Source organism: Rhipicephalus microplus, chromosome 3 (assembly GCF_043290135.1).
Source record: "Rhipicephalus microplus isolate Deutch F79 chromosome 3, USDA_Rmic, whole genome shotgun sequence".
NCBI lineage: Eukaryota > Metazoa > Arthropoda > Arachnida > Ixodida > Ixodidae > Rhipicephalus > Rhipicephalus microplus.
The window spans coordinates 103,304,003-103,328,646 of record NC_134702.1 but is presented as its reverse complement, the minus strand read 5'-3'; the positions used below and the strand labels follow the sequence as shown (position 1 = coordinate 103,328,646).

Here is a 24,644-nt window from a genome sequence, read left to right as displayed (position 1 = left end):
CATACAAATCGATGCCAACGCGCCCAAAGGGCCTGGCAGGGCAAGGTAGAGGTTGCAGACCTACCGGTGACAGGTGCGTTGAAGCTTTTCGGCGCTGACAATCTATGCAGGAGCGAACGAATTTCTGCACGTAGCGGTACATTCCGCACCAAAAGTACCGTTGGCGAATGCGGTGGTAAGTCTTCGATACCCCGGAGTGCGCACATTGCGGATCAGAATGAAAGAACTCGCATATGTCAGAGCGCATACTGCGAGGTATGACTAGTAGCCACTGGCGGCCGTCACCGTTGTATTTGCGCCTGTGGAGGAGGTCGTCGCGAACGGCGAAATGGTGGGCTTGACGACGCAACGCGCGAGTGGATGGAGTGAATGGATCAACCAGCAAGTCTATCATTGATCCTTGCGCTGTTCAGTAGCAATAGTATGAATGCTAATGGAAGAAATGGCAAGGTAAGACGCTGAGTTGTGGGCATTGTCGTCAGGCAAGGGAGAGCGTGACAGGGCGACGGCGTAGGAGGGAGCGTTTGCTGAGCGGCGTCCTGATGCATGGTAGAAGGCACGGTATGGGATCGAAGCTCCAAGGGCATCGAATGCGAATCAAAGATGTTTGAAAAGCACAGCACTCTCAGCACTCTCCACCAAATTGTTAAGACGTTTATTGGGGGACACTTCGATGATCCACGACAGCGACAGTCAATGCGGGGACCGACTCTCTGCACGAGCTGCTCTTCTTCTTATGAAAAGGGCGACCCACTAGAAGGCACTGGAGAGGACGACCCACTGTTCGAAGGCTTTGCCACACAATGTGTTTATTGCAAGACTATTCATCATTGACTTCGTTATAGCCAATATTTCATTATTTCAATGCTTGAGTATAGATGAAACTTTTAATGACTAGACAGCAAGATAAATTTTGACGTGTGTTCAATCAAAAGAATCTAAACGCATCATTTCGCTGAAGACAATCAGGTAACTAGATTTGGCACTGATTATAAGCTCACTGTGAACATGAGGCTTCTAGCGGAGTGTTCAATGCTTCTAGATGCATCTAAAACAAAAGTTGCCAGGGCCAGTCCATGGTGAGACAATATCGGAATGCGTTGAGTTGAAAGAAAGCGACTGTACATACTTACAGGCTTAAAGTGTGTGCCCGGTTTATATACAAGTAAACCGAACACATTTCACTGAAATTGTCTCTTCGGAAATGGAGACACAGTTGTGATCATGAGTACATATGATACCAAATGTGTAACTTTTACGTCTGTGCAATATTAATGACGATTTTGCTCAGTGTCAAGCATTTATTGATATCATAAGTTTCTATACAATCTTTTTTCAACAAATATTCAAAAACAATGACATGGTGATTCTTATCACTCTCTAACGCTATGTGAACTGTCGTTAAGGTGAAAAGGTATTTGATTCTTTTCAGAAGTGTCCATTTGACCAGATCACACCAACATAGTGTACTTCCTAACTGTGCCGCAATTTCCATGCATGACCTGCATAAAAAGAAAAAGAAACATAATGAGCCTAGTGAGTGAAAAACAATATTTAAGAAACAAGTTTCCGAATAAATATGTCGTGCACTACAACTGAAACTTTAGGCCAATACAAGACTGCTGGATGTGGCCAAACATATATTTCGGGGAACTGTTTACATGAATACTACAACCATAATTTAGTAAGTAAACATAGGTGCCGAAAACTATAATATGGCCCGAGGCTCCAAGAGGCCAAAAAAGTTTGCACTTTATGTGAATTCCTATAAATAACATCCCCTACACCTTCCTTGGCTTCATTGTCCAATAGTTCTCAGTAACAATGTATCTAACAAAAAAAAACTAGCCTTTAAAATTATTCTCTCATTCATTCGGGGGATGGTGTTGATCTCAGGCACATGACTACAATTGTCTCTCGTAGACTGCTAACTTATCTGAATGCAGATCTATTCCGTCTATTGAAAACTTTGTTTTTTGCCCACATTTATCTCAAATTTAGAACAATAAGACATGCGCAGCTGCAGTAGCAATTAACCACCTGCCAATTCTACAGAGAGGTCTATCAAAAACACAGTGTGGAGTTTACATGGAAAGTGTGTACAGGAATGTTAAATATGACAACATGGACTATTCCATATCTAGTATAATAGACAAGGCCTTCTTCAATCACTTCAAGAGTGCCTGACATGATACACTCCGAAAAATGACAGGCAAAAGAGATCAGCCTACTTTGTGATGACATCAGTGGACTGCCACTAATTTGACTATAAAGTGACCAACAAAAGTGGTTCAATTATTCGTGATAGCAAACTGTGCAAGAGGCAGAATAAATAAGCACACCATTATCTTATTTGGCAGTATCTATCTCGACAAAAACACAATTCCAACTTGAACAATGCCTGCAGTTCATGGTGGCCAAGTAGAAAATGAGAATAAAGAATGTGCACATGATTTTTCTGCAGGAAAGCTGAACAGATCTCCAATTACACCAATATGAAAAAATGAAAGTGTGGGACCAATGCCTTTGTAGAATGAGAGCTTAAATATAGTTCATCATTATAACCCTTACGAAGCACTCTTACGAAGCACTCTATCACTGTGAAAAACAAAATATGGTTGTTGCCCTTATGGTTACCAGCATCTTTGATTTCTTCCACTGGTAGGATAACAACAGTTACAAGTGGAATGGTGGCTAACGTAAGACTAAACACCTAGCTAGTCAATTATGCAATTCGTGCAGAATGTAGAGAAACCCATGATGCGAGTTGTTGGCACAAGTTGAACAAGTATGCGAACTTACTTGAACATTTACTCATATTCAAAGCGAATGTGATGAACTGTGGTGCTGCCAATGGCAACCAGCTCTCTTGCTTGGCTCTGACTAGGCTGTTGCAAATGCAGTGTCAGTTTCTCGTTTGATTACATTACTAGAGAAATTTTCCGACCAAGTTTCTCAAACAAAAAGGAATGTGTTTCACTTGATACGCGCTGCAGTGATTCATCTGCTATAGCATTTAAATGTTAAAGGCTTCTCAGAGCGATAAAAAAGAAATCATTACGACAGAAGTTGGCGTGTGCTTGCTCTCTACAAGTGCATGTAGTCAAACGCTGCTGCTGCTGCTGGGAACATTTATGTGGTCACCAGTAGAGTCGGGCACACGTAAAATGACCAAGCGAATTTGAAAGGCTTTACACTTCATGTGACCCATCTAGAAATCTTGTGTGACATCATTCATTTTCTGGTACCATTTGTGCTGTTGCCGATCACCGTCACTTTTCCTATTTCATGAGGCATAGATGTGCTTTGCATTCACAAAGTAAATGCTCTACTAATGCCAGTGGTCAAATGCTCGAGTTGTATGTGATTTGTGCAAACGCGTTTTTTAAATTGCATGCCATACAACACAGAACGGCCATGAAGAAGAGTAGCAACTTTTCTGGCAGAAGGTCAAGGCGCACTTAAAAAGGAGGCATTAAAGACAACAAATGAATTTAGGTCAAGTGAATATATTATAAGAAATCTAATAGATACTGCAAATTTCACTATCATGGGCTTCCAAACAGGGAAGAAAATGGAGGTTGAAATTTATTTTTTTAACTTCATGCCAAAATTTTTATGGCAATGTCACGAATTTCGAATAGGAGTGTGACAATATTCGAAAGTTTCGAATATCAACTGAATATTGCATTTGTAATATTCGTACTCAATTTGACAATCACAAAATCGAAAAGTTTCGAATCTTCGTAGTAACTCGAATATTCGAGAACTTCCGATCTTGCGTGTTAGTGATACATACGTCATTAGTTGACCATGCATTGACTTGTAAGACTTCAGAACGAGTGCTACGATGCCCGCACAGAAACAGGAGCACGATTGGTTTTACCGACTAATGCACCGGCACCCCTTCGTGACAAGCCCACAAACGAAAAGAGAAATACCTTGAAAAATCTAAATGACAAACTGCCTGCTTAACAGTGCATGTGGCTTAGCGGTTTAGCAATGTCACTGTACATGTAAGCCTATTGTAAGTGTACCAAACACACCATTCACTGCAGCACCCTAGTTCACGGGGCGGCCACTTACATAAAGTGCATGTCAGATGCGGAAAAGAAAGCAACTTGCCACCACCACATCTGCCCAACAAAATACTCATCAAACCTTTGTACAGTCTGGTGCTGAGAAAGCAAGAAGAAATGCCACTGCACAAGAGCAGATGCATGCGTACGTCATAGAGGGCATAGAAGAGATGTGCGGTCTGAACAGCTGCTTGCACTTGCAGCATCGCCGTTTCAAAAAGCTCACTCTGTTGATCTGCCTTCAGTGTGAACGAGCCCTCAGCTTGACGAAAAAGCAGATCGCACATTTCACATGTAGCTACACCAGTTTTCGCAAATGGATCACCGTAATCAATGCACGCGTTAATACTGACGAGTCGTCCGTCAGCTGGACCGCTGTGTCAGCGTACAGTAAAACCTCATCAATTCGAACTCGGTTATTTCCAAATCCCACTTCATTCAAAATGTTTCTGCAGTCGCGTATTTTGCAATCTAAGTCTGAGAGAATATTTTGACGCAGCGGTCATCACCAGCCTGGTAAATTCTAAAATTTTAGGTGCCACGTACTAATTTCCAATCACGCTTTTGCCAAAAATACACAGAAATAATGGCCCTTAAGAGTCACAAGGCATGAGTGGCAGCTGAAGCACCTCAGCCTCACTATTGCCTGTGCAAAAAAAAAAAAAATAACGACCCCGTGAACTGTAACGTGTGCCTGCGGAAAACAAGATATGCTTCACTGCAACGCATCAGTGACGCACGTACAGCTCATTATACATTTCTGGCAACGTCACCAAGCCATGATTCACTCATTCTTTCTGGGAATATCAAGAAATTATTAAAGAACAGTTTGGCAGAATTCGCATTGCATGCAAACCTCCGATTGCCACTTTCTCCAGTAATTTGCACATTTCCTTTGATGTTCTTGCCTGCAATGCGTGCTTCACAAACTAAGATCAAAAGCTTCAATGATTCTTTTTTTTCTTTTGGCCAGAAAACATCGCATATTTCATCACATGAGCCATTAGTAAATTGTTTATCTGAAAAAAAAAAAAAAGAAAAGAATGGGCGAACGGTCGCATCATGATGTGCTGGAACAGTGAAGAGCAGGTGATATGCTTCCCATGTATCACCACTGTATTGCAGTGAAGATATTTTGTTTTCTGCAAACACGCATTTTATAACATTTTTTTTGCAGTGGCAGCAACGTGGCCCGTCATTCCCCCCCCCCCTTCATGTTTGCGGCGAAATTGTAATCAAGTACTGCTGAATAACGCTACTCTTGGAGTAATTTATTATTATAAGAAAAGGCGTTTTCCTCTATAGTGTCCCCTTTAATGCCCTCCTCGTTTTCAAAGCGACAAAAATAGAGAGCAGGCATGGTGCATAAATTCTGCACACTCTACCCAGTGTAACGATGATTTATGGTGTAGTTCTGCATTATGCTAATGCACACTGACACGCTGCACACCATTGCAAAAGCATGTGCAATGAGTGCAAAAGGTATTCTCAATCAGTGAGGCATACTAAGTTTCTACACGGCGCAGGAACTTTTCAGCTACCAGTGGTAGGCGCACGAAATGTAGGCAACGTAGTTCACATACTTACGGAAAACGCTATGCATGCTATAAATGATGCTACAGCCTAAGAAAAGAGCTTAGCTGGTATGTCAATTACGTAATAGAAATGTTCATTCTTACTCGGTCGCAGTTGAAAGGCCGCAGTTGTTTCTTAGGCAGCAGCTTGCTCAATCACAGGGTAGAACCCAGAAGTGATTGAATCCGCTTGAAATACGGCCAATCAAGAATGCTGCAAGGCGTTGTTAGGCTCGTCCTCAAGTAGTTACTGCAAGGAGAAAAATACCACACATGTACCACAAATGCAGCCGAAAGAAAGTGGTGGACAACAAGCACCCAGTTTCATGCTACTGAAAGCGATGTCTTTTAACGTTTTATGGAGACTTATAAATAATATGTGGTTTTTTACATCCTAAAACAGCGATATGATCACGAGGGATGTCGTAGTTGGAGGGCTCCAGAAATTTTGATCCTCTGGTGTTCTTCAACGTGCATTAACATCGCACAGTACACGGGCCGCTACCATTTCGCCTAAATCTAAATGCGACCAGTACAGCAAGGACTGAACCCTCAACTTCCAGGTCAGCAGCCAAGCAACGTAACCACTGACCAACCGAGGCAAATGATGACTACTAACATGTACACTGATAGGTCGGTATCAAAATCAAGACGTAGCTAAAGACAGACAACAAACACACATCACACTCTTCGGCAATTCACCGCCTGTGAAAAGTGGGGGCTCATTGCTGGAAAGTTCATCTTGTAAAGAAGACCATGTCTAATGCAAAATGGGTCTTCAGTTACTAAGCCTTGCGTTGTAGGGAAAGGGTATTTCAATGGGGGTCTTTCTTTTCACTGCTCAGAAGTGAAAGTCAGTGCATCGGGAAAGTCAACTGACAATATCTTCCTTTTATTTAATGGCATGATAGCTGCTTACTTGCTGCACCCTTCTAGCTGCTCTGATTTCAAAAATTCATTTCGCTGACAAAAGCCCACAAAATCTGCATCTATCCCAATAATTGGAAACCACATCAGACACATCGGCAAGCAGAGCCATCTGTGAAGTCCGAAAGCATGGCTCTAATAATGTCAGTGTACATCATCACACGGGTCAATCTCTTTTCAAATTTCCTGGTTTGCCGCTATTCAATGCAATTACCAATTACTTTCCCTTCATGCCCCTGTATTTTCAACGGACATCTGTCCCGAGAATTGTCTTCCCAAGTCAAAGTCTTCTTGCAGGTATAACCCATCACAAATACATTCTCAGCAAGTCTTAAGTGGTAATAGACTAGTATATGTCAGTTAACATGCCACTATGATTGAAAGTCTTTTATATTCCCACTTTGCAACAATAGGAGTTTTTAGCTTGTATGTATACTTCTTTACGTTACCGGATACCGTAAGGAAACTGCACATGCATACGAATTTATGAAATGTAAATTACTTGCCAGATCGGCCTTACATTTACGACCCTACCTCGCAAATATACTTTTGTTCAAGGCTACTAGCGATATTCGGTCTGAGGGGACTCGTGTAACCGAGACAAAATAATATGTAGTGTGAGCACAAGTTGCGGTCACCTTGTTTCAGCTGTACTGCCGAAGCAAGCGTGACCTAGGATACCAAAGCCACAAGCGTGAGAGGCCTAAAGTTTTTGGCAGGCTGAATACATGGCATCTAATGAGGCCAAGCTGAACTAGGCAAGTATGTACAAAATTGTTATTGCAGAAACACTGTGCATTCTACTTCTGATGCAAATGCCATCCAGCAGCATAATCGCGGATGACTTTCCTGTTTATTCCATTTTTCCCTGAGAAACAATACACGATACCACAGTGTCTATGACTGTGGTTGCACGAACCATTACAAGATGCCAGTACTATTATCTGGTGATGAGGTATTCTTACAGCTCTTTCCATATACCAAACTACCGTACACGCTAAAAATCTCTCATGATTTTGCCCCAGCAGAGATTCAATCTTATCTAACTAAATGTAGTTTAAATATAATGCAGTTAGCACTATTTTGTGCTTTGAGCAAACACAAAAATAATTGTTTAATATATACATAAGTGCTTCTATATGATGCGCTAAACATGCATTTGGGTAATATGGTAAATACAATCCCGTATTCTGGTAACATGGTAAATTCAAAAAGAATACGTACAAGCTAAAATACCCTATAACTCCATCTACTGAAGCTAACACACTGACCTCACTTGAACAGCCTTCGGGCTTCACGGATGGCTCTGCTTGCTTATGTGTCTGATGTGGTTTCCAATTATTCTGATAGATGCAGATTTTGTGGGCTTTTGTCAGCAAAATGAATTTTTTAAATCAGAGCAGCTAGGAGGGTGCAGCAAGTAAGCAGCTATCATGCCATTAAATAAAGGAAAGATATTGTCAGTTGATTTTCCCGATGCACTGACTCACTTCTCGCAGTGAAAGACCCCCTCTTGAAATACCGAATTTACTCGATTCTACCGCGCCGTCGATTGTAACGCGCTTCGGATTTCCACCGTGAAAAAAAAAAAAAAAGTAAGACATCGATGCAACGCGCACCCTTTTTTCTCGTTGGCCCGCACGATCACACCACTAGAAAAAACGACTCCTTTCGGGAGCGTCTTCCATTGAAGTATGAGGTACGGCCGAAACTTGTGCCCCTCTGACGTGTAACAGAGCATTGCCGTCACTGCAGTTTTACCGTGGACCGATGTCAGCTTGCCAACTTGCTTCGCCCCCTTCTTCTCGACGGTTGTGGTGCCAGGTATGTCGAAGTAAAGAGGCGTCTGATTGGCATTCCCGATTTGCCCAAGCAGGTAGCCGTTGTTGCGCCGCAAGTTTAGGACGAACCTCTGAAAACTGTGAAGCTTTTCATCGTACTCCTCCGAAAAACTTTTCGCATATGCATGTTCCCCTTCGGAGGGAAATGCCTTTCCTCTTCATAAAGTTAGTTAGCCAGCACCTGCTCGCTTTAAACTGGCTCCGCATTAGACCTTTTTCTAAGACTAATTGCATAGCCCGCACTTGGAGCAGTTCTGTCGTCATAAGCCGCTGTGCCGCTCGCTGCTCAAGCACATACTCGCCGAGCAGCTCTTTAATTTGCGAAAACCGACCCTGCTGTGGTCCACTGAAGCCTTTGCGTGAAGCTTTGCTGTCGACAATCTTCTGCTTTTGTTTCCGCGGGTCCCGCACGCACGTTTCGGGAACTCCGAAAGACCGCGATGCGGCCCGATTTCCGTCCGTTTCTGCACACGCGATGACTTTTTTTTTTTAAAGCGGCATCGTGGTGCACTCGAGTTTTTGGAGTCGGCCCTTCCACGCCGTCCATGCTAATGCACTACTAGATGACGAACTCCTCAGCACACGTACGAAGTGCCGCACATGGGAAACACATAAGCAGAAATGGCCGACGCGCCATGCCGACGCACGTAGGGGGCGGCCATTTTGGATTTGCCGATGGCAATAGATTGACCGTAATTTTTTTGTTCGTACTCGATTCTAACGCGCATGCGATTTATGAACTCGCTAAACCGGAAGAAAGGTGCGCGTTAGATACGAGTAATTATGGTACCCTTTCCCTACAACACAAGGCTCGGTAACTGAAGGCCCATTTTGCATTAGACATGGTCTTCTTTACAAGATGAACTTTCCAGCACCGAGCCCCCACTTTTTACAGGCGGTTCTCGAGTCTCTTCACACATCTGTTCTGCATATTACGCACTATGACCCCAAATCTGGTCATTTAGGGACTGCGTCAGAACAGAGAAAAGTTCTAGCACCTGAGATCGCTATCACCACTGCACAAAGGTAACGACACTCCCTCCATTCCATTGTTGACAAAAGCTGGCAACCACAAATGCTGGCAAGTTCATTAACATTGACCCCAAACTGCCACGGAGAAGTCTACCAACTCCTTCAGTGGACAGCTAGCAAACTAGAATGCCAACCAACTTTTGTCAACCCTTAGCACATTTCGTCACCGCAGATGAGACCCAGCCTCCTCAAACACTGTAGATATTTAAAAAAAAATTTGGCCAGAAAGGACAACCTTAAAGACACGTGGAGTAAAATATGACTAAGTGAAAGTTATAAATAGTTTGATTACCTCATGATTGCCAGTTTCAATATATATATATATATATATTGCCTAATTACGGATGCATCATAACCACCAACGAAATATAAACATGTCCTAAATTTTAAAATGCTGTCTAATAATCAAAAAGAGAGAAAAATGTGAATTTAAGTCTTTACCTATTTGTTTAGGGGTTTTCACAGGGATTGGGGAGATGCTCCAAAATCATGAAATGATTAGTATGTGGCAATGCTCAGGGAGGGTTCCAGAAAATCTAATACGAGTTTTTTTGCCTGAATAAAAGCGCACAGGTGTGTTTTTTTCAAGCACCGCTTTCAAGAGTTACAGATTGTGGGGCGGCGGCAGCGTACCTCGCGAGAAGCCTAGAGCTGGCAAGTGTACAGGAAACATGGGTTTGCACTAATGCGCCTCCAAAAGTCCATTGGTAGTATGCATATTTGTACACATCATTTTCCAGTTACTGATGCTTTTTCACATGGGAGCTTGTCGACGATCAGCTATTTCTGATATGGAATTCTGACTTTGTATGCTCACTTGTCATTTCACGTTGCCACTGTTCATTGTTGCAATTGATTCTCTCATGGATGATTGCCATTGTTGCCTATACAAACAGAAGTGTTGTGCTGCTAAGCATGTGAGTTAAGGCCCTATTTCCGGCATTGAGAAAGAAAGAAGTTAGGAGGGAGCATTGCAGAATGGGATAGAAAAAAAAAGTTAATAGGTCGAGCATACACATTCAAACCTTTATTAGCATCCATTTAACTGATAGAACAAGACTCTTATTTTTTATATTGCTACCCATAAAATATGGCTGCTACTGCCAGGAATGGAACATGCATTGTTGCACTTAGCAGCATAACAGATTGGCTACTAATTTAATGCAGCGTCCTTTCGAACAAGCAGGAGAAACAGACTCGTTCATACACATGCAGGTGACGGAATTGATTCCAGGCAAGCAATGATTTTCAAGTTATACACTGACTGGCAATAAGAGCTAATTTTAGGAGCCTTTGAACAAGCAGGATATTGCTGGGTCTGAGGAGGCCAGGGTAATTGGATGCAGCTGTGAACTTACCGGTAAAGTGCAGTGAGGTTCCTTATCTTGTTCTTAACCTCTGCAGCAGTCCTCTGATAGCCTTGCAGGCGGAGCGCATGACCGATTTCGTGGTACACCCTGGCGTTGCGTTTCTGGCTTAAATCGTTTAGCCGATCCCGCCATTGATCGATGAGTGCGCTGGTTTCTGTTTCCGTCCACAGATTTCGCGCCTGCGTCGACACAAACGACGAGCCTCCATTGTTCATGGTGAAAACCGCGGGAGTCGGAACCAACAAAATGAAATAACATCTGCGTTCTCCCGAATGCGCGCAAAGCGACTGCTCATCTCAACAAAGCCATCTCGGCAGTTGTTGGAGACACTGCAAGCAAACATAATGTACTTCATTAGATCTTGAAGTATCAAACCTGTTGAAAAGATGAAAAGATTTGTCAAGTTTCGCTAGACATGTGTTTGATGACAATGAACCATACGCCTCCATAGGCCAGTAATTTCTAGGCATGTGGACGATTTCACATTTACTGAAGGCTGAGCTCTTAATCATAGAGCAAACATTTTAATAACCCTAGACTGTTTCACAGTTTTTACTTTAACTCAAGGATTACTGCATGGCACTACCTTGTATTTTCGACATCTAAAGCAAAACTAAAGCTAAAGTTAAAGCTTAAGAACATGTAATTCTTAAACCTCATCTTATGGTGTCTGTACATGTACCTTGATGGCAACGACCTCTAATCAATTTCAAAGTACAGCTGCATCCTGGTTAACTATTATAGTTTCACTGTACTAATAAGCTAACCCCTGCCCCCTCTCTGCTTTTTACTCTTTGTGGACAATTTTTAATACTTGAGGTTGCATAACCTGTTTTTTATAAGAATAGTTCAGAAGTCCTGCTGTCATGCTATCTCCCTTAGTCTACAAGGTCTGTTAGAGAAGTATTAACCTTATTTTTCTTTTGCGAGCACCTGATGGATTTTAAACAAGCGTGCTTGCATCAGCCGACCTAGAACCTTCGTGTGCATGTGTGAGATTTTTTTCCCGCCTGCCCATATTTATGGAATTTCAGTCAATGTTGATTGTGACCACGGTATGAAATATTGAACATTGTTTTGAATGATGCTAGTATTAGTAGACTGCCAGAAGCAGGCATCTGGTTAATAAATGCTCATATCCTCCTTGAAAATGTCAGGCCAGCCAGTTTCGAAACCTTCACGATGGAGTGAATGAGAAAACAAATAAAAGGTTCTCAATTTTTTTATTCGCAACCATACTCCTACAGTGTGCTTGTGCATAAACGCACCATCAATGCAGCAACACAATGCTGCGGAACTACAGAGAAGCAAACATTGCAGCAACGCTCTTCAGTGATACTGTGCTAACAAACAACCTTGTTGCACATATTGTAAAACATGTATTCGTATCATTCCAACGTACACGTGATCTTTATGACTAGATAAAGACAACAGATGGTAAATCCAAGAAATATGTGCAGGAAGCATGATAACCAGTTTCATGCTACTAAAATCTTGGCCTGTATTTGCACTTATCAGGATCTTCGAACAGGTTCCAACCAACTGAGGATTCAAATTATTCACTGTGTAAAGTAGCGTAATGAGACTATCACACAAGACGAAGTGAGTGGTTTTGCCAAGAAATATAATAGGTCAGTTCTTGTATCCCGACTGGAAAATAATTGAGCAGAGAACCATCAAACCTCACAACAGATATTTGTCTGGGTATGGCCAGACTGGTTTGATTAATTGCTAGCTGCATTGAGGTAGAAAATGAATTTTTAAGGCACCACCGATGAGGATAATCAGGATAACTTAGACCGGAATACCAGAGTAGAACTTAGCTTCAAGATTTTTCTGCATCAACGCCTAACTTATCCTTAGCAGATATGCAAGCTCATGGGTCCAAGACATCATGATGTTGAATAAACTTTTAGGAATGACTTCAGGATGTGTTTTGCTTTTCATTGAACAAAATGAAAGAACATGCTCAAACAAAAAAACACACTTTCTGACGCACTGGGTCCATCAAAAGTTTCCAGGCCACGCTACCATAGGAACACAAGAGATAGTGGCCTGGGAACATTTGATGGACAATTTACAGGTCAGTCCACTATTAGAGGGAACACGCGAGCACGTGGCCTGCGTTCTGCGGCGGCTGCATACTGCCGCATCAACGGACAGTTGAAGAAAGCAAAACACGTTTTGTTTCCAGGTCATCTATTGCCAAACACGATAACGAGTCATGGCCGGTAGGCAAGCGTTGCTAGATTACCTTACCTCTCCGCTCGTGCAAAGGGTGATGCCTGCAGTGCGTCGTCTCCTGCCAACAAATCGAACGTGGTAAGCGGGCACGGCGCAAGCTGCAGGCATCGCCCAACATGGCTAGTTGCGCGAGAAGTGAGGGAGTGCAATCTAACAGCACTTGTCAGCCAGCCATGAATCGTTATCTTGTCTGGCAACAGATGACGCCGAAAGCAAACGTGTTTTCCTTAGCTGTGTCGGCTGATGGTGCTGTAAGCAGCCACCGAAGAGCGCAGGCCACGCATTCGTCTGTTCCCTCTAATAGCGGACTGACCTGTATATTGCATGTAAACATACACATGCCCATGCAAACGCAGACATTAGCAACATATCATGCCAATGCGAGGCAAAGCTTGAAATATAAATGAGTGCTGTTATGCTTGCCAACAGAAAAAATTGAGAGCAGCTCATTTTTCGCATTAAAAACACCTTGTAGCAGAAGAGCAGCACGTAGCTACTTTGTCTACACATAGCAGTGCAGTTTCTGAGGACATTTAGATAGCCCATCATATAATACCTTCTAGTCAGTGCATTATAGCCCACATGAGATATTAAAAATGGTCTAACCATATTGCATTTTTTACATAAAAGAAGTGCACCTCTATTCTGAACTCACCAGCTGCATTTCTTCATGCGGATCTCTAAACAATGTTTGTTAAAACATGTGCCTTTCCATTATTTAAAGTAACCCAAAAGCCAGGACAAAAAGTGGACACTACTAAGCATTCATACTGTCCACTTATTGTCATGTCGTTCACACTGCTTTGAAAAATATGAAATGATAACTAGCCAAGCTGTCGACCTTGCTTCCTGAACAGGCATCACTAAGAGGGTAGTTTGGGCTGTTCGACCTTTTGAGAAATAATGACAGAGCAACTGTATTAGGTGTCAACCCACCTCTTGCCATTGATGCTCAGTTGGGCCTAAAGGGCCCCAGTTAATGTGTCACACATAGTGTACAAACCTATAGGGTTGTAAATGAGCTTTACAATTGTTCGCTGCACCACGCACGCCTCAACATTATCTAACCTCATCACCTAATGTCATTTCCTCCTACCACCACCATCTTCACCAGTGGTGGTGGGAGCAGGGACTACAGGGGGGATAGACTTTTCACAGCTGTTATTCTTACACAGGCCCTTCAAGGTATATGCAAACACAAGCATTGCTTACTAAAGTAAGCATTTGCCAAGACTTACTACATGTTAACAGTATTCTGTGGCTGTGAAGCTATAGCTATGCTCACAGCCATTAGAGCTGCCATTTTGTGACATTATGCATGCCTAAAAAATTGAGTAACGTTTCCTAAAATAGTGGAACCTTTCGTCACCATAATGCATTGGTTTAAAGATAAGTACCACATATATTCATTTTATCTCTGAAAATTCAACCATGAGTTCATGTCATATGCCACAGATAATTGCAAGCAGCTTAGAAAAATAACCAAATGAAAAAAAAAAGAAGTTTTTGGAGGAAATGTGAACTCACCGGAAGCACTTTTATTTGTGCTAAAAAAGTGTGTTCACTCCAACTGTTATCACAGCAAATATCCGTGAAAATATCCAACCTTTCTCATGGAAAAGACTTTTTTACTTTAGGATCATGCAGAGCACACCCTGTGGTGTCTTGAAACGAACCTCACTGCGTTTACGGTTAGATGTAGTCATACATGCCGTAGTGCATAGGTTCTCAAACTGAGTTTTGTGCAACCAAGGGCTCTATGAAGGACATAGCAGGGTTCTGCGAGCAGCCAGAACAAGCGCAACCAACTTCCTTTTTACCCCCATTAAAACTATTTTACTAATTCAGACAAGCAAATTTGCCTTGCATTTTTAACTTGAGAAGCCATCGCACGCCGAATCCGCACAACGGGTGTCTGCAGGTAGCGAGAGACCCATGTGGTAGCAGCACTCAATACTCGCCTAGTGCACAACGCGATACCTTCCATCATATTTGAACCTATGGTGACAATGCGCACAGCGCTGGTAATTCACGCTTGTGACGTTCAAACAAATTCAAACGACATCATCGGACACTTCAACACTCCATTCGTGGCTCATGGAGAGTTGGGGATCACATGTTTTCATACTCTGTGATTTGTGAAAGCTGTATGCCACTTTTGTATTTTCAATGCGCAATGAAAACTTGGACATTCATAAGACACATCGCTTCATGCTGGCCGAGGAAACCACGAGCATTTCAATTTAGTTTTCCGACTGATGTATCGGTCGATGGTCGTTTCAATGTGCGCTGGCATGCCTCATGTTTTTGGTTTTGTGAAAACTGAACCAAGCTACTGTACGTCCGACCCTTCGTTTGCACTAACACATTGCTTATCCTGCGCAGTGCTCTAAGCATGCAGTTTGAGGTCGACGAGCGCTTTATGCGACCAGTGGAGCGGCGCAAGGAGGAATCAAAAGTCTATGTACTATCAGAAGTTCTACATAAGGACGATGGTTTTCAATATTAAAGCAAAAGGAACAGGCCAACACAGACTGTGTTAATACTGTGGTTGTGCACACCGAGCCTCGTTGTCACCTGCATATCTCGTACCCCCTTTCCTTTTCCCACACTTTCGTTTGTCTTCATGCTCAAGAAAATGTTAATGGTTCCCCGGTGCTCTGGAAAAGCTATTGGGGTGCCCCATAGTAAAAAAGTTTGAGACTTTCCATAGCAGACCTAATTTTGTGAAGGAACAAAATATTATTTAATTGGAATATTAAAATAGGTTCTGTACTATTCAAATACCCATATTGACAACGACTAGAATATGTCACACTTGAAGCTTTTGTAGCAACTGTATATAACGTTTTTTTATTATACATGGAAATAAAACAATTATGCAGCAGCCAGAAGAAATGTCAATACGATACGCACAATTATCTGAAGCCCCATCGTTCTCACATTTCCAGCTTCTTCAACAGAACTAGGCGGTTTTATTCAATAACCTACAGGCTGTTCTGGGAGATTAGATCATTTTACTTCTTTGTTCAAGGTGTGTAGATTGGCATAGACCAAGAAAATTTGGAGGTTGAGCCATGAACTTAACATAGAATGATTTTCTATACAATGAAATTCTCGATACATATAAATTGCTTCCTTTTTCACTACTTGATGTCCATAGAACATAAATAAAGTCTGTCTATTTGCGACTTCAATGTAAAAAGAAATTTCCGCCCCTGTTGCGAAAGCAAAGATGCATACGGTACGAAGTGCTTTATTTAATGATCTGGAGAAGTGCCCCCTCTTCGAGCAACACCGCAGGCCACCCCCCGCGGGGACAGTTAGACCTAGCCTAACCACCACAGGAAGACATGAAACCATAAAATGCCGCTGCCCGAAAATAATAATGACCACGGCTGCAAGTAGGCTAACAGCCTACTTGCAGCTTGCCAAAAGGGCTTACTAGTTACATGGAGCGGCTTGTACGGGCAATGATGCATGACATTCTATTTGGCACATGGAAGCAGCCTTGATGGCACTTGCTGCGATGTGTACAGTTGGCATAAGGTGAACCATGTACTATTAAAACCGCACTTGTCTGAAACAGTCAAGCAGTATTGCATGCAGAGATGAAGCTAAGCAGAACACACACATAGACAAAAACCAGGAACAAACAAGGTTTGGCCACCAAAAATCGTCCTAGCAAAGCAGCCTATCAAAATAAACATTCCTTTTGCTTGGTAAGCTTGCTTCAGGTCTGCAGTTTTCTCGTTTGTGTGAGTGTATTCTCTGAACTAATTTACCACGTGACCAATCGATCTGTTCACTAAATAACCCATATCCAACAAATAGTGAAAGTTTGCACAAGCAAAGTACTAGTATTGGCAATTTACCAAGACGACATGAAACATATTCAAAGGAAATGGACAAGCAACTGCAGAAAATGGATTCACTATCAAACGATCAGCTAAGATGGCACAAAAACGCTGCTGTGTCAATGCTGACTACAGTAATAAAATCTTGGAATGTCACAAGGTACTTGTAAGAGAGAATGTATTGTTAATAAAAAAATGGCTCAGTCTACCCAGTGATTGTTCAGCCACCGCCAAACCAGCCGTAAAAAATTTATGCTAATATATCCACATTTGTGAAGCCTTTTTTTTTTTATTGACAAGTTTGTAATGCCATCAGGGAGCTTTGAAAGTTGTGTAGAGAAGTGAAACACTGTCGTGCTGATTAATTACAACAATAGTCATGCCTCATGCAATTACTGTGAAACCACACGTTCGTCATTTATTCTAAACAAAAAAAGCACATTATTTCTTGAGGAATATATTTAATTTACTCATTAATTGATGTATTTATACTGGCGAGCACTGTTACAGGAAGGGCAAAGTGAATACAGTTTCACATACACATGCATTTAAGAATGGACAATTAATAAGTGACACAGCTTATCAAAAATATGTAATAGTTCAAATAAGATGAATCACCGTAATTACTCGAATCTAACGCGCACCTTTTTTTCGGTAAAGCGAGTTTATAAATCGCATGCGCATTAAAATCGAGTGCAAAAAAAAATGAATACTGTCATTCTATTGCCATCGGCATTTCCAAAACGGCCGCCCCCTACGTGCTTCGGCATGGCGCGTCGGCCATTTCTGCCTATGTGTTTCCCATGTGCGGCATTTCGTACGTGTGCTGAGGAGTTCGTCATCTTGTAGTTCATTAGCATCGACGGCATGGAAGAGCCGACTCCAGAAACTCGACGAGGGCACCACGATGCCGCTTTTAAAAGAAAAGTCATCACATGTGCCGAAACAGACGGAAATCGGGCCGCATCGTGGTCGTTCGGAGTTCCCAAAACGTGCGTGTGGGGCTGGCGGAAGCAAAAGCAGAAGATTGTCAAAGATTCATGCAAAGGCTTCAGTAGACCACAGCAGGGTCGGTTTCCGCAAATTGAAGAGCTGCTCGCCGAGTATGTGCTTGAGCAGCGAGCAGCACAGCGGCCCGTGATGACAGAACTGCTCTAAGTGCGGGCTATGCAGTTAGCTTAAGAAAAAAAAACTAACGCGGAGCCAGTTCAAAGCGAGCAGGGGCTGGCTAACTAACTTTATGAAGAGGAAAGGCTTTTCCCTCTGAAAGCGAACGGGCATGTGCCAAAACTTGCCGGAGGAGTACGAAGAAAAACTTCACAGTTTTCAGAGGTTCGTCCTAAACTTGTGGCACAACAACGGCTACCTGCTTGGGCAAATCGGGAATGCCGATCAGATGCCTCTTTACTTGGACATGCCTGGCACCACAACCATCGAGAAGGAGGAGGCGAAGCAAGTTCGCATGCTGACATCGGGCCACGGTAAAACAAGAGTGACGGCAATGCTCCGTTGCACGTCAGATAGGCACAAGCTTCCCTCGTACCTCATAATAAAACGGAAGACGCTCCCGAAAGGAGTCGTTTTCCCGAGTAGTGTGATCGTGCGGGCCAACGAGAAAAATGGGTGCGCGTTGCAATCGATGTCTTACTTTCTTCTTTTTTTTTCGACGTGAAAACCGAGTGCGTGTTACAATCGAGGGCGCGGCAGAATCGAGTAAATACGGCAATTCTCTGCACAGCATTCCCTGATGAACTGTGCTACAAGTTCATAGCATCCCCAGAAAAAAAGAAGAAACAAATGTATCAGTTCAGGTTTATATTGGTTAGGCAACAAGGGCATGAGTTATTCGTAGACAGTGTTTCTTGAACTGCTGTTTCATACATGGTGTATTATGAGTTCACCACATACAGTCGACGACCAATTTTTCGGACCCTCAAGGGACCGCGAAAATGTCTGAAAAATCGGGCAGTCTGAAAAAGCAAATGTGCCCCCAAAATGCTCACTTTATTGCTTACTATTAAGCCGGAGGGTGGAAAAAGTTATTTATCTTCTTCTGGACCATGCCTCGCTTCCGTGCGAGCATGTTTGCCCGCGTTTCGGCTAGAGTTGTCGTGTCGCTGTAAGCTGACAAAAGAGTTGCGAGTGCTTGCATAAGCTCAGCTTGCGTCAGCTGTATTGTTGCAGGTAAGTTGTCGTCGTCATTTTCGTTCTCGGACTCTGAAAGCACTTGGCGAATGATTTCCTCATTCGTGAGGTCAGCGCAAAGTTCTAACTGGCTGTCCACACACGCAAACTCGGAAAACGAGGCATCTGATGGAATCTCGACGCCCGCAGTGCGAAGGTCGTCGATAAGCTGCTCGCGCTCCGACACCTAGTCGATGACACTGTACATGTCATTGACTTCCACGCATCGGCCAGCATGATAAGTGCCCCAAGCAAATCGACCGAGTACACTTTTTCACTCTCGAAGCACACCACCGCACGCGAAAGCAACCGTGACGAATAGTTCACTTTTAGTGCACGTATGACACCCTGGTCTATCGGTTGTAGGACACTTGTCGTGTTTGGTGGCAAGAACTCGACGCGCACAGCCTTCAAGTTGCCTATGTGTCCGTGCGCAGCGCAGTTGTCGACAAACAACACAATCTTGCCACCTTCTAGATCAAATTTGCGATCTAGTCTTCTCACATAGCTTTCAAAAATCTTCTGTGTTACCCAGGCTTTTTGTTGGCCTCGTACGAAACAGACAGGGACTTTACACCTTTAAAGCACCTCGGAGCTTTCGACTTGCCGATGATGAGCATCGGCAGTTTTTCTGTGCCCGACATATTGCTACCGATCAGTACAGTAACTCGCTCCTTACTGTGTTTGCCACCATGACAAGGGTCGCCAGCAAAGGCAAGAGTCTTTTTTTGGCATCAGCTTGAAAAACAGTCTGGTCTCGTCACAGTTGAAAGTATCGTGTGGCAAGTACAGCTATAAAAGAGACTGGAGCTTTTCAGAGCGGTAGTTCCCAACGACCTGTTGTCAACAGTTGCAGTTTCACCACACACTTTTTTGAAATTAAGGTCAGAGTGCTTCTTCAAGCCAACCTTAAATTTTTCAATGTTCATTTGAAGCGCCATAGTCTCAGTTTTCTGTTTGAGGAGGCCCCCAGAGACGGGAACCATGCTGGCCACTGTGGACTTCAGCCATACGAGTAGGGCCTCCTCGAGCTTAGGGTAGGTACCTTGGCTGACATTTTTCTGACGACATCCAGTGGACTTTTTCGCCGCCTTCGAAATCTTCCGCTTGTTCTTGATGTAATCCGAAAGAGTCTGTTTGGAAATATAGAACTCTTTCGCAACATCTGCCCGCGATCGGGCACTTTCAACAAGCTTGACGATGACAGCTTTTTTTCGCCATCGACATGGTGACATACTTGCCGCGCGTCATCGGAGCTCTCGAGGCCGACGCCAACATCGACGATCCCTTATTCATTTTGAATGAGCGCAGTTAGCTAGGCAACACACGCGGAACACATGGCACACGCACAGGCGAACAGTCGATGCGTTCCTATCAATCCAACGGTCACAGCAGAGAAGAAAAAAAAATTTTTTCGGCAGCGACGCTGATGCGGAAATAGCCTCGATCCAGCAGTTCGAGGTAGCCACCCTAGCGGAGCTAGCGGCGCGTGCACGGCCAGCTCCGGTTCGAGGCTACTGGAAAAAAAAAAAAGTAAACAAACAAGATGGCGGCGGCGCGAAAACATGCTGGCAGTCGGCTCAACTGACGCTTGGAAAGTCCGAAATATCGAACAGCCCGTCTTCAAGTGTCCGAAATTTCGAGCTGTGAAATACATTAAACTTATAGGGTATGTCCTGGTGCCCGGTAAATGTCCAATTAGCAAGCATGTCGGAAAAATCGGTCACCGACTATAGTAATATTTGAAAATTATGTTCTTTCAAGAACATATACATGATCAAAATGCTTTGGGAACAAATAAAGCAGGAGCATCGTGTCAGAATCGTGACAAAGTTGGCAAAAATATTGTCCCATACTGCAACTTCATTATCGCAGCATAACAATCTGAGCAAAAATGTGGTCTATACATCATTGCATAGCAAGGTTTTCTGGTAACCTCTACAGAAAGCTTTGGTGGTGCAAAGTGGTTCAAACAAAGGAAAATAATCAACTGCACACATCTACCAGAAAAGTCAGTACAGGACGAAAATAGGAGAAAATATTTGGACTTTAATGACAAGCTCGTGGGCATTCTTAAGCAGGTCTGCGTCGACCGAGCTTGTAAGAGCAACAGCCTTTGTAACAGCACGCGATTGAGGCATATTCAAAACTGAACCACCAGAGGAAAGGAACTTCCAGCAGTATAAATTTCCCTTTCTGTGAGGGTGCATTGTGCTTTCTTTTTTTTTTTTTGTCTTCTGGCTGAAGTTCGCGAGGAGAATCGGGTTCATGTACATCATTTAGAATTGGTGCGATCTCGATTTTTTATAAATAAAGTTGTTTAGTTCATTTTCCTGAAGTCAATTATTTCTGGTGCAAATACAATAGAATTGCAAACACTATCAGAAAATTATTTGAAAGTTCGAATATTTGCACACGCCTACTTATCGTCATCATCATCAAATACTTTTGTTCCTGCACATGGCTTGGCAAATTGCTGCCATGCAGGAAAGTAAATTGGAAACGGCCGGTTGTGTTTCTGTATTCGATGAAGCTGATCTCAACTATTTTGTGATGCACTTAGTCTTCATCGAGCGTAAATGCGCTGCTGTCGCTAGTGACGGCTGCATTTCCGGCAAGTTCAGGAGGAGAGGCAGTGCTGAGAATGGTCACACATATTGCCTGTAGCTTCCTTAATACAAGGTGCATTAGCCAACTTACAGTGTGAATGATTTGATGATGCTGGAGCCTGAACATTGACACAATTTCAAGAATCATTTGAGGGTGCCTTGCACAGTTCAACACCACAGCTGCTAAGCAACTGCTATGGGCGCAATACGCAAGCGCCCTATCATAAAATCAAGTAGGTGTGAACCATCATCAGGAGTCTACTAGAAGGATGGAAAACTGTAGCTTCAACCCATTCTCGCTTTTTGTTTTTTAGATGCGAAGCAGCTCTTGGACTAGCCTGTGTAACACTGTCCCACCGTCCACACCGCGCTCCCTTGGCCCCAGGTGTTAGGGCGGTGCCAAGTAAGTGACGCCTTCCCTCGCAGTGAACTCATTGACGTCACTCACTCCCTAGCCTGTCGCCATGTGTTACACTTGCAAAACTGTCCCTCCTCTCCCCCTCTCTCGCCTCACAAAGCCGCCTGCTAGTTAAGTATCGACTGCTCGCTCTGCACAACCATCCACTGGCCCTCCCATATATGTAGGCACCAGATCGCGCGTTCGGAATTCAGTCAAGGGCCTCTTATCTTTCGCTTGATGAGTGCCAGCGTCAACGTCTCTCCCAGTGTAAGCCTTAGTGCATGCTGCTTCGCATCTACACATGGTTCCCTTTAGCGGGAGATGGTCCAATTCTTGCTGAATCGCATGCAACAACGTTGAAGAGTGGAGTGTAGTAGGACTTACCGTTGGCAACCCAGGTCTCACTTGCCCTACTGGACAGACGGCGGCCTGGTTTGAGAACATGGGGGCATCGGCTGCCGCTTGTGCTTGAGCCACCAGGTCTCGCAGGGTCTCGATCCCGTCAGCTCCCTCGTACGAGCTCGCAGCAGGAACCCAGGACCCGGGAACCTTGTCGGACGGCTCCAGCTTGAAAATTGTTAGGCCTAATGCAGAGAAGATCCATCAATTTCTTAAATCAATCAATCAATCGATTTGTATCACATGACAATATACTCCTACAGTAAAAACCAAGCTGGGACCTGTTAGAAAGCGGCAGTGAAAAGACACATGCACGAAGGAACACGCGCTGCCTAATAAGGTGTTAGTCAATGCCTGTGGCATCCACTCTTTGTGCTTTTACTTCATAAGAAGCCTGAAAATGAACAGATTAGCCCAAAATAATTTATGACTTGAAACTGGGAGCACCTACTGAAACACTCAAGCTTACGTTAAACGACATGGCAGTGTTACCTCTAGAAAGTAACTGCAACAGGATATTCCAGAGTTTAGAGAATAACTGACTTCAAAGAAACTCTGATATAACTACTGTATAGGAGACGTAATTATAGAGAAAGAGGTGCACTTTATAAAGAGTTGCATTTTTTTTAAACACGTTTTCATCACATCAAAGAACAATAATATTTATCCATCGTGCACGCCTTCAACTTGCTGTAAAGCTGTGTGTCCAGTAGGTCGAGACCATGAACAGCGTGCATACTACAAGAGCAACGTAGTATTCTTGAAAGAAAACTAGTGAGCACAACATTTCTGACAAAAGAAGATGCAGGCATGCCAAATTATTATTGTTGTCGGACACCAAGACTACCTTACGATGCAACTGTTTTTACATTGTAACAGTAATAAAGGGGCAGACGCGTAGACAAATGCAGAAATGATAAAATACTTGATATGACACCCACAACTTGTAAATAAAGATATGTCAACCACACCATGATATATTCAACAAACATGTTCGTAAGTGTAGAGATATAACTTAGTGTATTTTCTAAGAAGGAAATGTTAGTGACATTGTAATTTACACATCAAGAATGAATTGAATTCATGTTTATAGAGGTGGCAACTGACTAGTAATGATTGCTAAGCGGTCCTCGTCAAAATTTTAGAGAAGCAAAATAAGTGCAACAATGCAATAACAAATAAAAAATACTAAAGTGGTTAACAATATTTGAGTAATAAAAACAATAATAGCTTCAATTTTTCTATGCACTGGCCCCACCTCAACAGCAGGCACAGCGTATGTGAAATCTCATTTCGACCGCGGCAGTACATTGCTCAAGACATGCTTATCCTTAATAGCACAAAGAGGACAGGGATTTGAAGAAGAAGCACAAGACCATGCTAGCTGTTTCCTTGTCCTCACCATCTTTGTACAGTAATTGTGTCTTATTACGCTTGATACCAATTTTCCTTCATGGTGAATGAGGAACCAATAAGTTTACGTGCAAAGGAAAGACATTACATTTGGTATCAAAAGCACAAGCACTGAACATTAACCTCAAACAATAACTAAAGGAAATAAATATGCAGGAATACTGATGTGTTAGAACAAGTAAATCTGATAAATATGCAAACATTATTGATATGTCAGTCTTTTGGATCTCATTTTGATGTTATACAACTTATGCTGCTGTCCTTTTAACATTTTCCGATTAACAGTACTTTGTGCCAAGACCACACTGAAAAACGAAGAAACACACAGACAGGACGACCGCTTGCTTACAACTGTTTTCTGCACGAACAACTCGTTCAAGCCTTGGGGGCACGTAATTATGTGCACGTAATTATGGGCACGTAATTATGTGCATGTGACAAAGGCTCATGCATTGGCGAACAGTGGATTTATTTGCCTTCCTCGAAAAGTGAACAGTTGTGAGCTCTTGTCCTGTTTATGCATTGCTTCGTCTTCCACTATGGTTGTGCTGTTGGCATGAAGTGAACTACTGATTCTAGACATACACCAATTAGCCCAATAGTTACTACTATGTTCCCATTAGCTTGACACCTCAGCATCACTACACCACAACCAAGTGAAGTTATAAAAGAGTGCCATTCAAAACAAGCAGCAATACTGCATGGCAACAAAACT

General features: G+C 43.0%; 1 protein-coding gene across 1 annotated transcript in view; it reads right to left on the bottom strand.

Moving 5' to 3' along the window:
- The window catches only part of LOC119172015 (uncharacterized), a 43,309-nt gene extending 20,607 nt beyond the window's left edge, over positions 1 to 22,702 (bottom strand). Inside the window, exon 1 of the mRNA XM_037422980.2 lies at positions 22,502 to 22,702. Coding sequence (XP_037278877.2) covers positions 22,502 to 22,561 — 60 coding nt within the window. The 5' untranslated portion in view covers positions 22,562 to 22,702. The remainder of the gene's footprint in view (positions 1 to 22,501) is intronic.
- Between the last annotated feature and the right edge of the window lie 1,942 nt (positions 22,703 to 24,644).